The sequence below is a fragment of the Ornithorhynchus anatinus genome, chromosome 3 (assembly GCF_004115215.2).
Source record: "Ornithorhynchus anatinus isolate Pmale09 chromosome 3, mOrnAna1.pri.v4, whole genome shotgun sequence".
NCBI classification, from domain to species: Eukaryota; Metazoa; Chordata; class Mammalia; order Monotremata; family Ornithorhynchidae; genus Ornithorhynchus; species Ornithorhynchus anatinus.
Window position 1 is genome coordinate 123,733,096 of NC_041730.1, and position 13,545 is coordinate 123,746,640.

At 48.7% G+C, this 13,545-nt stretch overlaps 1 protein-coding gene across 2 annotated transcripts in view; it reads left to right on the forward strand.

The window, feature by feature from the left end:
* Nucleotides 1-13,277, forward strand: part of LOC103169568 (hsp70-Hsp90 organizing protein) — a 63,465-nt gene extending 50,188 nt beyond the window's left edge. For both annotated transcript variants that reach the window (XM_029060129.1, XM_029060128.1), the window contains 7 exons: nucleotides 1,221-1,325; nucleotides 2,828-2,918; nucleotides 5,223-5,286; nucleotides 5,552-5,629; nucleotides 8,880-8,982; nucleotides 9,311-9,423; nucleotides 10,020-13,277. In XM_029060129.1, the coding sequence (XP_028915962.1) occupies nucleotides 1,221-1,325; nucleotides 2,828-2,918; nucleotides 5,223-5,286; nucleotides 5,552-5,629; nucleotides 8,880-8,982; nucleotides 9,311-9,423; nucleotides 10,020-10,155 (690 nt within the window). In that variant the 3' untranslated portion in view covers nucleotides 10,156-13,277. The remainder of the gene's footprint in view (nucleotides 1-1,220; nucleotides 1,326-2,827; nucleotides 2,919-5,222; nucleotides 5,287-5,551; nucleotides 5,630-8,879; nucleotides 8,983-9,310; nucleotides 9,424-10,019) is intronic.
* Nucleotides 13,278-13,545: the final 268 nt, after the last annotated feature.

Genomic DNA, 13,545 nt, shown 5'->3' on the forward strand with positions numbered 1-13,545 from the left:
CATGACCCAGCAGGTGGTTGCCTTGGAAACCACTTCCATCTTCACCTCGCCTGTCAGCCAGCTGTTTTTCAGTCATCCCGGGCTTGTCCATCTCTTGGTTCTTCGGTCAGAAACTTTGATTACAGATAACGTAGCCCCGTAGAAACCCCGGGTCTCCTGATTCCCAGAGCCGTGTTCTCTTCACCGGACCGACAGCCCTGGCCGAATATACCCCGGTGACAGACAGACATTAAAATTCAGTTCAGGCTTTCTAATACTCCAAACTAGCTGAAATTTGACCTAAAGCGAGCAAAAATGAATCACTCTAGAGAGGCGATGGAGTCTGGACCTTTCATTTTTTATTGCTTAATTTCATATTTTTGCTGGGTAATCATCAGGAACATTGAGTAATGCCCAGAACTACTTTGCATTTTCTGCTTAGAAGACTAAAGATGGAAATCTAGAAATAGGATTGAACAGGGGTTAGATGAGGAGAGCTGGGATAAAAGAGGTGAGCCTGGCAGTACAAGTAGAGTTAATGGAGGGAGTCCTGGTCTGGCACAGGGGGTACATTGTGAGGTAAAATATAGTTTTAACTAAGTTTGCTTATTGAAGGAGTTCCCTGACCCTGCCTCCTTTGAAACTCTTTGGTCTCAAATACTTCCTCTCAGCACTTATGTGCCTCTCTGTAACTTATTTATAGTAATGTCTGTCTCCCCCTGTAAGCTCATAATAATAATAATAATAAGCATGGTATTTGTTAAGCTCTTACTGTGTCCCAGGGACTGTACTAAGCGCTGGGGTGGATACAAGCAAATCGGGTTGGACACAGTCCCTGTCCCAAGGGGAATTCACAGTCTCAATCCCATTTTACAGATGAGGTAATCCCCATTATACAGATGAGGTAACTGAGGCACAGAGAGGTGAAGTGACCTGTTCAAGGTCACGCAGAAGACTAGTGGTGGAGCCAAGATTATTCCCCGTGACCTTCTCACTCCCAGGCCCGTGCTCTATCCACTAGTCCATGCCGCTTTTCTGGTGGGCAGGGAATGTGTCTGTTTATTGTTGTTTCCTTGCCTCCCAATCTTAGTACAGTGCTCCACGCACAGTAACCGGCTCAATAAATACGAATGACCGACTGACTTTCGCACATTCTCTGACGTAACAGATGCTTGACAGAATGGAAGAAGCCCAACGTCTTCAATGCTGCAGGCATCTTTCTGTCTTCTCTCCTTGTGTAGAAGCATTCTGATGCAGAGGCTGCCTTTGAGATGGTGCTGCGATTCGACGAAGGTTGTCATGAGGCTGTGAAGGAGATCTTGACCTGCCGAGTTCTGAGCCTGATGGTATGAGCCTCCACGTTCTCAGCGCCTCCGTCATCGCCAAAGCCCTCACTAGAATATGTAAGGCCCCAGGCTAGATGCCCACCTCCCCTCTTACTAAAGCCATTTTCACTTCATCCACGAAGGGACAAGATGGTAATGTATCCTGTAGTTGTCTACCAGGAGTCATAGCAATCTGCATTTAGCACAGTACGGTGCTCAGTACAATGCTTGGAAAGTATCAAACAAGCAAGCGACATAATCCCTGCCTCAAGAAATTTGCACTCTAATGGGACAGACAGACATAAAAATATTGACAGAGTAATGAAAATAAATAATTGAATAGATATCTATACATAAGCGCTCTCCCACTAGACTGTAAGCTCCTTTGAGGATAGGGATAGGTGGCTGGCTGATGATTTTATGACTTGAGTTGCTGGGAATTCTTTGGGAAAGGCGGGCAGGAAAAGGAGGGATTTAAGGTGGGCTTTGATTATTGGGGAGGACTGTGGCTCGTTGCCCTTAGGGAGGGATACAAGGGGATGGAGGCAGGAGAGTCGGGAGCCGAGAGAGCAGGTTGAAGAGAACAGATATGTACGATGGGGGTAAGTACGTGTGTTTCCAGCTTGACCAACCCGCTTTGTTTCTTTCTCTCTCTTCCGATTAGTTAACTGAGGGCAGGTAGAAGCAACTGAGGTGTGTTCTGGTTCAGAAATCATTCCTCCACACCTTCCTCCTCTTTTCCCCCAGTTTTTCATCTTCAGAAACTATGTTCCAGGCATGTCAAGCTCACCCCCTCTGTTCCACTTGCATCCTGCCGCGTGATTGACTGCAGCCTCTGAAAGCTCAGCTGCCTCGGCGGGGCAATGGAGGAAAGAGATACGTAGTTGAACCTGCCCTTTGCCCACCTCTGCCAACCGCTCAACTCCTTGCTAGGGCCTGCTTTCCCGTGGGGAGAGTGGGGACCGGGGAGGCCTTCCTATGAGCGGTCCCCAGCAGCAGCACTAACAGCAGCCTCCCATCCCAGTGCGAGGAGCTGGGCCGCCGGCAAGTGAGAAGGGACAGGCTCTACTACATCTCTGCCTTTCTGCCCACTTCCCTCCCTCCCCTTCCATCCTTTGCTCCCTCCTCCTTCCCTTCTCCGCTCTCTCTCAAGCAATCACCATACTCATTGGTGCGAGGGGATAGTGACGCGAATAGCGTCTTGCGCCCATTCCTTCCCAAACATCTGATATTATTACTTAGCCGAATGACATTTCCAGTGGAAGGGAGGAGGGGTGCTGCCGAGAGAGGCCATTCGTATCCTCCCCCCATCATTTTGGGTGCATGCATTCCCCCCTACCTCAAGTAAACATTCTTTCACCCCTTTTTAGCAAGAGAGGAGAGGGTGGACTTTTGTGCTGATGGCATGGCAAGCGTGGTATTCGGTTACGGCTCTGAAAAGAGCCCTTTAAAGAACCCCAGATTGTACCCAACTATCAGGATAAACCTTACCTCAATTGATAACCTACTTCTTTCTATTACAGGAAGCTGGTTTTACTCAAGTGCAAAGTGTCAGCCTGCTGGAGGAATTTGAAACAGTCCCGGCAGTCTTGCAGGCCCCCATTGCTGCCCAAGGTAACCAGACTTTAGGTTCCTAAAGAACTGGAATCAAACATTTTCGTGGCTCAGTTAGAAGGATAGAAAGGATTGAAAATCAAACACCTAATTCAAATCATCAAACATCCTTATGTCTAATGGTCACTGGTCCGGAGTGCTGGAGTGGAATCATCACATTAACTAATCCCAATTCCCTTTCCCAGTTCTCCCCGCTGATTGAAGTCTGGGGCCAGAAATTTTTTTTCATGGTATCATTTGGGCCATCCATCAGTGAGTGACTCATTTGTTTAATGGAATGAACTCCTGTTGCTAGAAAGGGAAAGAAAAAGCTGGAGTTCCCATCATCACGGGACTCGTCTTTTAGTAAAGCTTCTGTCGGTAGAATAGTGATAAAGATGTTCTTCTTCTCCTATCAATGGTATGAACTCCTGTAGTTTTGGGTGGGGGATGGTTAATAGTATTTGTTAAGCACTTACTATGTACCAGCACTGTAGTTGTGAATTGGAATGCCATTCGACCAAAGTTTTAACTTAGGGATCCTTTTCATTATTATTATCAGTGGTATTTATTATCTTGAGTGTGAAGCACTGTGCTAAGTGCCTAGAAGAGTTTTCTCCAGTAGCAAGGCACATGATCCTTCCCACCCAGGAGCTTGCAGTCGAATGGAATGGACAGGCAAAAATTCTTTAGTCGGTCGGTCAATTATACTTGTCAGCTGTGTGACTTTGGGCAAGTCACTTAACTTCTCTGTGCTTCAGTTACCTCATCTGGAAAATGGGGATTAAGACTGTGAGCCCCACGTGGGACAACCTGATCACCTTGTATCCTCCCCAGCACTTAGAATAATGCTTTGCACATAGTAAGCACTTAACAAATACCATCATTATTATTATTTATTGAGCACTTACTGTGTGCAGAGCACCGTATTAAGGGCTTGGGAAAGTAGTGGCTAGAGCATGGGCCTGGGAGTCAGAAGGTCATGGGTTCTAATTTCCGACTCCGACACTTGTCTGCTCTGTGGCCTCGGGTAAGTAACTTCACTTCTCTGTGCCTCAGTTACCTCATCTATAAAATGGGAATTAAGACTCTGAATCCTATGCGGGTCGGGGACTAGGTCCAACCCGATTTGCTTGTATCCACCCCAGAACTTAGTACGGTGCCTGGCACATAGTAAAGCGGTTAACAAATAACGTAATTATTATATAACAGACACTAAAATTACAAATTTAATTTCTCATTAATGGGATGGAAATGTATATTTTTAGGAGTTTCTGTTTATCCCCCAAGCCATCAGTGGCTCTTCACTTTGTGAAAAAATGGTTTTCCCGTTGATGGAAACTCTGGTCATTTCTCCATCCCATCAACAGGAATTCACCTTGTTAACTTCTGCCAACCGGATGGGAAAGGGGTCTCCCATCAAACAAGCAGACAGTACTGTGAAGGCAAAACTTGGTGGAAAACCTCAGTTCCCACTTCCATCAATAAGAACCCTTATAATAATGTTAGTATTTGGTAAGCGCTTACTACGTGCAGAGCACTGTTCTAAGCGCTGGGGGTGGTACAGGGTCATCAGGGTGTCCCACGTGAGGCTCACAGTCTTCATCCCCATTTTGCCGATGAGGGAACTGAGGCACAGAAAAGTGAAGTGACTTGGCCCACAGTCACACAGCTGACAAGGGGCAGAGCCGGGATTCGAACCCATGACCTCTGACTCCCAAGCCCGGGCTCTTTTCCACTGAGCCACGCTGCTTCTCTTACTTATCAAACTAGTGAGTTTGATTTTGAAACTCGTAGACTGCAGCAAGTGTCGCACAACTGGATTTAGTCACAGTCAAACCAACATGTCGTCAGATCACTCAAATCACCGCTCAGAGGGGTAATGGACTTTCTCCCAAGGGTTAGGTGAGCTCCCCAAAACTCAGTCTTCCCTCCAAGTAAGTACTGACTGAGAGAGTGTAGCTGGCCGAGAAATGGCCTCTCAGTTCCCGCGAGGTATTTCCCACTGGACGTCGTTTCGACCACGGGATGTAGAAACTCTGCCCAGAGTGTACCCTCTTAACTGCCGGGCGAGGTGATGATACCAAGAAATGTCATTAGTGACCATAGGTTTGGAGGCATTAATTACCTAAGCACTGATTATTTGAGATTGATGTACCAGCTCACTGGTGGAAGGGAGGGATTTATGCCCCCTCTCCCCTCTCACCCCACCATCCCAGAGCTTTCTCCTGCATATTTCCCCCAGCCCTTTTCCTTTCTTGCTGCCTGGTAAGGTTTTCAAGTCAATCTATGTTGTGTTTCCCCTGCAACCTGCTCCCGGAGCAGTGCTCGAGAGGAACTCCAGCTCCTGCCTGGAAGAGGCAGTGGTTTGCTTGACGGATCAGCCCAAGTAGGTGAACATTTGGGATTATTCTGATAGGCTGGGCCGGGCCGGGAAGGGAGGGGATCCTGTAGCAGAAGAGTCAAAACGGAGCCACGGCTGCTAAGGGAGTGCGGCTCTGGGGATGGGAGATAAGCAGTCAGGGTTCCATCTAGAAGAATTTGGGGGAACTTTTGGATATTCTTGTGGAAAAATATCTTGACCTGCTCAGCTATTGGAAAATGTGAAGGTGTAGGCCCATGTGCAAAAAAACCATGTACCCTTCCTCCTGTAGGACCCTCTGTGCCTCCCTATGGGTAGGAAACATCACTATGCATGTCAAGGAGAAGCACCTGAAGGACCTCTTCAAGAGGTAAGCATAGACAACTACCTGTCCATAGGGCGGGCAACGTACGGGCACCTGGCATCTCGTCTCTCGGGTCCAACGGTGATGAGGTCAATTCTGAAGTAAGGCAGTCTTCTGGTTTCTCTCCTCAATGTCACCACTGTTTGCTGAATGTCCACGGATAGAACACTGTGTAAAATTAGTTTTACCCTGTATAAAACTGGAAGAAGAATACCCAGGGATTGTGTGAACATTACCAAGCTATTTGTAAAGTTCGATGCGCTCCCTGGAGTCAGGATGCTAGATCGAGCATCAACAATCCTTGGAATTCTTGCCACGGGGTAGCATATCCAGCCCTTCTTTCTGGCATACCCTGGTTAAGGCTTGGATGCTTCCTCCTGTTTCTGATGATTTGGGAACCCTGCTACCATATGGGAACCCTGGCTACTCTCCTAAATCCTCATTCATTCGGTTGTATTTATTAAACGCTTACGGGGTGCAGAGCGCTGTACTAAGCGCTCGAAAGAGTGCAATATAACAATAGACAGACACATTCCCTACCCACATCGAGCTTACAGTCTAGAAGGAGGGGAGACAGACGTTAATATAAATAAATTACAGATTTGTACATAAGTGCCGTGGGGATGGGTCGGGGGAAGAACAAAGGAAGCAAGTCGGGGTCACGCAGAAGGGAGTGGGAGGAGAGGGGGCTTAGGGAAGACCTTTTGGAGGCGATGTGCCTTCAACAGGGCTTTGAAGGTGGGGAGAGTGATTATCTGTCTTTTTGAGGGCGAGGACGTTCCGGGCCAGAGACGGGATGTGGGTGAGGGGTCGGCAGTGAGCTAGATGAGATCAAGGCAGAGTAAGAAGGTTAGCATTAGAGGACTGAAATGTGTGGGCCGACTTGTAGTAGGAGAGTAGCAAGGTGAGGTAGGAAGGGGCAAGGTGATTGCTTTAAAACCAATGGTGAGGGGTTTTTGTTTGATGCGGAGGTGGATGGACAACCACTGGAGTTATTTGAGGAGTGGGGAAACGTGCTGAACCTTTTTATAGAAAAATGATCCCGCCCCTATTTAAAGTCAATCATATTCAATCAGTGGTATCTATTGAGCACTTAGCATGTGCAGAGCACTGTACTCAGTGCTTGGGAGAGTACAGTATAACAAACAGACACATTCCTGCCTACAACAAGCTTACAGTGTAGAGGACCCAAAGCAGTGGTGCAGGAAGAAATAGAGCAGCACAGAGGAACACACAGCACAGATTCCTAGGAAACAGGGCGATGCCCTGTGACCCGAGGCAGCAGTTCTTGCTTCATACAGGGGGAACGAAGGGACTTTTGGTCTAGAGATTCCAGACAGTCAAACAGCTGGCCTTATGGGAGATGGTACCTTTGACTCTTTAAGAGCCCCCCCCGGGATACTGCATATTATTTTCTGGGTGACCAGTGGTAAAACACTTTTCTCTCTGCCTCAGTTGCCATCAGGAGCATAGATTTGCCACAGTTAGAATTGTCAAAAAAAGGTCTTATAATTCACACGTTACCTCGTACGTTTTCAGAAATAACTCCTTGTATTTAGATAGTCACTCTACTACTGAAACTGGGAACCCCACGTTGGGCAGGGACTGGGACCAGCATAATTACCTTCTATTCATTCATTCATTCATTCAATAGTATTTATTGAGCGCTTACTATGTGCAGAGCACTGTACTAAGCGCTTGGAATGAACAAGTCGCCAACAGATAGAGACAGTCCCTGCCGTTTGACGGGCTCACGGTCTATTTCGGGGAGACGGACGGACGAGAACGATGGCGATAAATAGAGTCGAGGGGAAGAACATCTCGTAAAAACAATGGCGACTAAATAGAATCGAGGCGATGTACATTTCATTAACAAAATCAATAGGGTAATGAAAATATATACAGTCGAGCGGACGAGTACAGTGCCGAGGGGATGGGAAGGGAGAGGGGGAGGAGCAGAAGGAGATGGGGGGAAAAGAGGGTTAAGCTGCGGAGAGGTGAAGGGGGGCGGTAGAGGGAGAAGAGGAGCTCAGTCTGGGAAGGCCTCTTGGAGGAGGTGAGTTTTAAGTAGGGTTTTGAAGAGGGGAAGAGAGTCGGTTTGGCGGAGGTGAGGAGGGAGGGCGTTCCGGGACCGCGGGAGGACGCGGCCCGGGGGTCGACGGCGGGACGGGCGAGACCAGGGGACGGTGAGGAGGTGGGCGGCGGAGGAGCGGAGCGTGCGGGGTGGGCGGTAGAAAGAGAGAAGGGAGGAGAGGTAGGGAGGGGCAAGGTGATGTAGAGCCTTGAAGCCTAGAGTGAGGAGTTTCTGTTTGGAGTGGAGGTCGATAGGCAACCACTAGAGTTGTTTAAGAAGGGGAGTGACAGGCCCAGATCGTTTCTGCGGGAAGATGAGCCGGGCAGCGGAGTGCAGAATAGACCGGAGCGGGGCGAGAGAGGAGGAAGGGAGGTCAGAGAGAAGGCTGACACGGTAGTCTAGCCGGGATATAACGAGAGCCCGTAGCAGTAAGGTAGCCGTTTGGGTGGAGAGGAAAGGGCGGATCTTGGCGATATTGTGGATATTCTATCCATCCCAGCTCTTAAAAGAGTGTTTGACACATAGTAAGCACTTTACGAATCCCCCAAATGGTTGTTACTTCCAACAGCTCACAGCACAGACATCTCGTTAAGCCTCACATAACCTTGGAAAGTGAAGAGGAGGCGGGTGATGTTGACCCTCTCCTTCAGATGGGGATATTGAGACAAAGATAAAGTGACCGGCCCAAGGTTAGAAAGAAGCAAGTGGCAGAGCTGAGAGAGGAGAACAGATCTCTATCCACATGACCACACGGCTTGCTGGGGGGCTATGTGGGGAAGAGTAGAGCCATGTCAGCATGTTCTTTTCTCATTCAGATTCTGCAAGGACAAGTTTTCATTTAACAATACCAAGGGAAATGTCAGTGGTTGGCGGGGAGTTAGGGCAGGGAAGAGAGAATACCTTCTTTGGATCTGGTTTCACAAAACTTCTGCCATTGTGTGCAGAACCTATTCACGGACGTCAAGATCTTCCAGAGTAAGGAAATTTATGTTGATAAATCAAGTTTCCACTCTCCCAAAGCCCAGCAGGATTCCATGCCGTTGGAATTCTGGTGGGACCCCCAGATGAAGCCAATCTCTGCCTCTCCCGGGGCCAGGCTGAGTCTGGTTTCAGTGGCTGAATGACTCATTTGAACTGCAGAGTCGCTTTCTTGGGTGCTAACTGCCTTTGTCATTCCTGCAGCTATGGGGAGATTGCCAGCGTGCGGGTGCTCCATGAACGCTTCTGCGCATTCGTCAACTTCAAATGCCCCAGCGCTGCTGCCAGAGCCTTGGACAGTTTACAGGTGCGGTCGCTCTGCGCACTGCGGCTCATCTGCGTGACCGCTAGACCAGACTGTCCTCAGATCCAGGGTGGGGAGGGTCTGCTCTGCTAGACCAAGGAGCACTCGAAGAGGTATTGGGACAGGGTCAGGGTTAGCGCCGAACTGGGGTTGGGCAAAACAGGATAGGCCGTAAATAAGGCTGTTGGAGGAAATGTGTTCTGAACTCTTAAATATTAGCCTTTGCATAAATGGAAGGAGTACCGGTGGGCAGTTTTGCTCAGCTGTCTGACCAACCCTCCGACGAGTGGAAAGTCCAGCCTGTCTCTACCTGAAATTTTTGTTCTTTTAGGGCAAAGAAATTGAGAATACCAAGCTGTTGATCCGCTACCCTGACAAGCAGCAGCGGTGCCTTGGTGTTAACCCATCACCAGCGCAAACCAAACCAGGCATTGCACGACCTGGGTAAGTCAGCCGTAGAAAGCAGAATGTGCCAGCCTCTTTAAGGACTTTCAGGTCCAGAAAAGCCCTGGGCAGTTTCCCAGCCCGTTCCCATGGGTAAACTCAGCATCGTTCCCTATTCATTGGACTCAGAGGACACAAAGCTGTGGGAAGTTAGTTTGTGAAGAGAAGCTTCGCTTTTTCAGAATACAATCCCCCTCTTGGATCTTCAGAAGATCCTCCGCTCCCCCCTACCCATTCTCCTCCTGTTTTTTGCTCTTTGCTCTTTCAGGACTATTAGCACCTCCAGCTAATTGTAGGCAAAGGAGAGGAAACCTCCAAATCAGTTAGCGTTGTTTCGTGTTAGCGGCTCCAATAAGATAGGTTTGATTTGAAAAAAAACTGTGTACTAAAATGAGACTTTTGAGTTACCTGTATGTTTCGTGATATCTTGTGCCCCCCATTCTCACAGATACGTGAGAGTTGGCTATATCTGTAACCTGAATTAATGTTTTGGCAAAACTGGGCAGGCTGGATTTGAGAGCCCTGAAACTAGGGAGATTTCCTCCCCTGTGTACTTGAGGCACGACCCTAATCATCCTCTCCATCCTGTCCTGCAGATCCCGGCGGAAGGGACCGGTGAAAGGCAACGAGTGCTACTTTTGGAGAACCACCGGCTGCCATTTTGGTGAAAAATGTCATTACAGACATGTTCCTGAACACCGAGGCGTGGACAGGAAGCCCTGGCAGTCATGAAGAAACTGCAGCAAAGCCCCCAGCCCGGTCTCCCCATCAGCTGGGCATGCACTTCACCAAAAGCGGCCATGTGCTACTTGATTGCTCATTATGAGACGAGCAATCCGAAATGCACTTTAAAGCCAACATCTAGAGTGTCGTTCCCAGCTGGCTCCTGGACCAGCGAGGAAGCAGGCAGGTGATGGATCTGTCCGGAGCAGGCTGGGTGAGAGCTGGAAAGGACACTAGACCCCTCCCGAGGGTCACATGGTTCCTCCATTTAACTCTCTAACTCTCTTGGATGGGCTCACAGAGCGGGCAGAGAATTAGAGGGTCCCTCTTCCTCACTCTGCGCCTCTGTGGGCTTTTGCCCCTCTCTCTCTTCAGCCTTGTAGGAACTAATTCCATGCATAAATTGCCCCATATTTTCATTCATCCCATGCCAGGACCGTAGGGGCTTTGCATCCTCCAAATCAAGATCCAACATGATGGTCTCGATGAAGAAGCAGCAAATCTAGGATTCGGGCAGTTGATTAAAAGAATTTCTAGGCCCCAGGACCCCTCTGCCGATATCAGGAGAGGGACCTCGGAGCTCTCGATATGTATCAGAAGGAAGATTCTGGGGATCAGAAAGCCCAGTGGTTCCACCCCATATTGGGGGAGGGCAGGAATCCTAGCGAATCCCCCGTGCATTTCCACCCCAAAATAGGGTTGGTTAATTGGAAAATGCCCCCGCCCAATCCTGTTTCCAAGGATGGGAGGATGGTTGCAATTCAGTAGGGCTGCCAAGTGTCTCATACTGAGAATCAAAAGGTGGTTCCTGTTTTTTAAAGGATCAGTGATCTAGTTCTCCTTTAGCAACGCTTCCAATCCACCAGGAGCTGGAGCAGCTCAACCCGGGAATGTCCTGTGGCCACAGATCTGCTCACGGATCCCCTGACTCCACTCACTCTGAGGAGCGAGAGCTGTGGCCGGCCTGCCCTCCCCCACCTCCCGGCCACACCATTTAGGGCACGAAGCCTTTCTTCCACACTAGCACATGTCACGTGTCACTTCCAGACCTGCCCTCAACTCCCCTCTGACTATCAGGAATGGTATTTATTGAGTGAAGAGCACTGTACTAAGCGCTTGGGAGAACACAGCACAACAGTTGGTAGACACATTCCCTGCCCACGACGAGCTTATAGTCTAGAGACGAGCGTACGGTCTAGGATCTGACTACGATCCTTGCGTGGGATGAGCTGAGGTCTCGCCCAAATGTCTGTAACTGAGATAAATCATTCTTTAATGCCGGAGTGAACTGTGAATCATAATATTGGGACCAAGTTACCAAGCCCCATGTCCATCGGAATGGACCCAACCAAAGGACATGGAGCACTCCTCTCCCTGCATCTTGTGCCTTCTATTTTCTAAAGATTTATTATCCCCGATCACTGCTGGTCACCTGGCCAGGTAGAGCACGCTGGTGCCCATCACCGTCTGGGTCTCTCTGAAATGTGCCAGGGTATGTTTCAGGCGGCGACGGCACACGTTAAACCTGGAGACAAAGTAGCATATGGTTTGGCCCAGAGCTACTTTTCGTCTCGAGCTACCTGCCCCAGCCAGGGTCCCGCTGAAAGCCCCGTGTCACGGCGGAATGAAAGTTCTCCTTCACTGTCATCCCAGCCGGGAAGGAGGTGTCAAATCGACAACACATTTACCTCCTCGGGCAGGATGGGCGAAAGGCCGGGTTCCTTTTCCCTACAGACTCAAACGCCTACTCTGAGTGGGATTTTTTTTTCTTCCCTCAGAATAGCCAAGTCTTGGGCAGGGAGAGAGTCGGGATTGGTGGGGAGAGAGCATGGAAACCACAAAGAGAAACTATCAAGTGGCCCCATGCCTGAACCAAGTCTACTGTTCTTGGTTTTTCATCCCCATTATTAGAGCGTTTAGCACACAGCAAGTGGTTCCCCTTTTGCCTAATTCATTTGCTAATGTTTGCTCCTCGTATACCTCAGCTCCCTATGGGCCTGGGCCTTCTGGCATACTGAAGTTCTCCACCTGTGCTTCTGTCAACCATACCAAGATAATAGGGACAGAGGAGTGACAGGAAATCCCCAGCCTGTTTCACAAGTGATTGAGCCTTTTGGGATGGGGAGTTGGAGTCAGAAGAATTCAATCGAAGAGCTTTTTAACTCCCTCTTGACAAGGGGAAATTCAGGCAAGGGCTATGGGCACAGGTACTTGGGGGAACCAAGGGCTAATCAATTGTGTAGCTAAATTCAGGCATGTCCAGATGGTCACTTTCCATCAACTACATTGGAGATGTTGTGCATTATCCTCTAATCCCACTTGGAAATGTCATTTAATCCCACCAATTTCTTTCCCCACCCTCCCCCCCCCCACCTTTTTTTTTTTTTGGAAGATCCCCAAAGCCCTGTGCCAAGTGGAAGCCAAGGGGATCGGGGGTCCAGTTTAGTCTTTTTATTTACTCGATTCCGTGATTCCAGAGTCCGAGAAAATCCCTGCCTTTTTGCAGAGTACCTCCTGCTCTTAAATTGGTTCTGTAAACTCTCCTGCTTTTCTTCCAGCCCTAGTGGGATCTGTAGACGGGACCTGTCGTTTCATCGATCAGTGGTATTTATTGAGTGCTTACTGTGTGCAGAGCATTGTACTAAGCTCTAGGGAGAGTACAGTAGTGTAAGTAGACACGATCCCCTCCCCTCACCCCCCAAGGAGCTTTAAGTGCTCCCCAAACTTCTTGGCCCCGGAGGTTCAGGGGGTGGCCACGGCATCTCCTCCTGCATTGGAACAGGATTCCCAGAGCTGAGAATGAGGTTAGACTGCGCCGCTCTGGGAACCAGATTTTGCAAGGCAACCTCCCCTGGAGTTTTCCAGTACAGTATTTGGCACCGAGACCCTCCTTGGTTTGGGGAAAAAAGGGACCCTCCCCCAACAGAGTGAATTTTTAAATAATGTTCATTAGAGCTTCTAAAAGGTAAATTAAAACTATAAACTTGAAGCTTTTCAGTACAGCAAATAATTATAGTAATAACAGTATGAGATCAAATATTTATAATTTTGTAGACTGAATAATGTTGCCAGTTGTCTAGCTGCTGCTGCATTATGTATGTTCAAGCCCATTAAAGTGTTTTCTAAACCATTTTTGAGCCCATTTGTCCTCCAAGAAAAGCAGTAAGTCGGAGTGTCCAACTCCAAGTGTCATGAAAACAGCTGTGCACCCCAGACCCTGCTTTCCCCGAAGAGGCATAAGTGGAAATAAAGCAAGGGAAAGTGGAGAGTGAACTCAATCTGCTTTGTAAAGATAGTGATTATGGCATATTTGATGTGTTTGTGACTCCTCTGCTGTAGGAAGATGTGCTGACAAAGGTGGACTAGCAGTCTCTTTTATCGGGCACCTACTGAATGCAA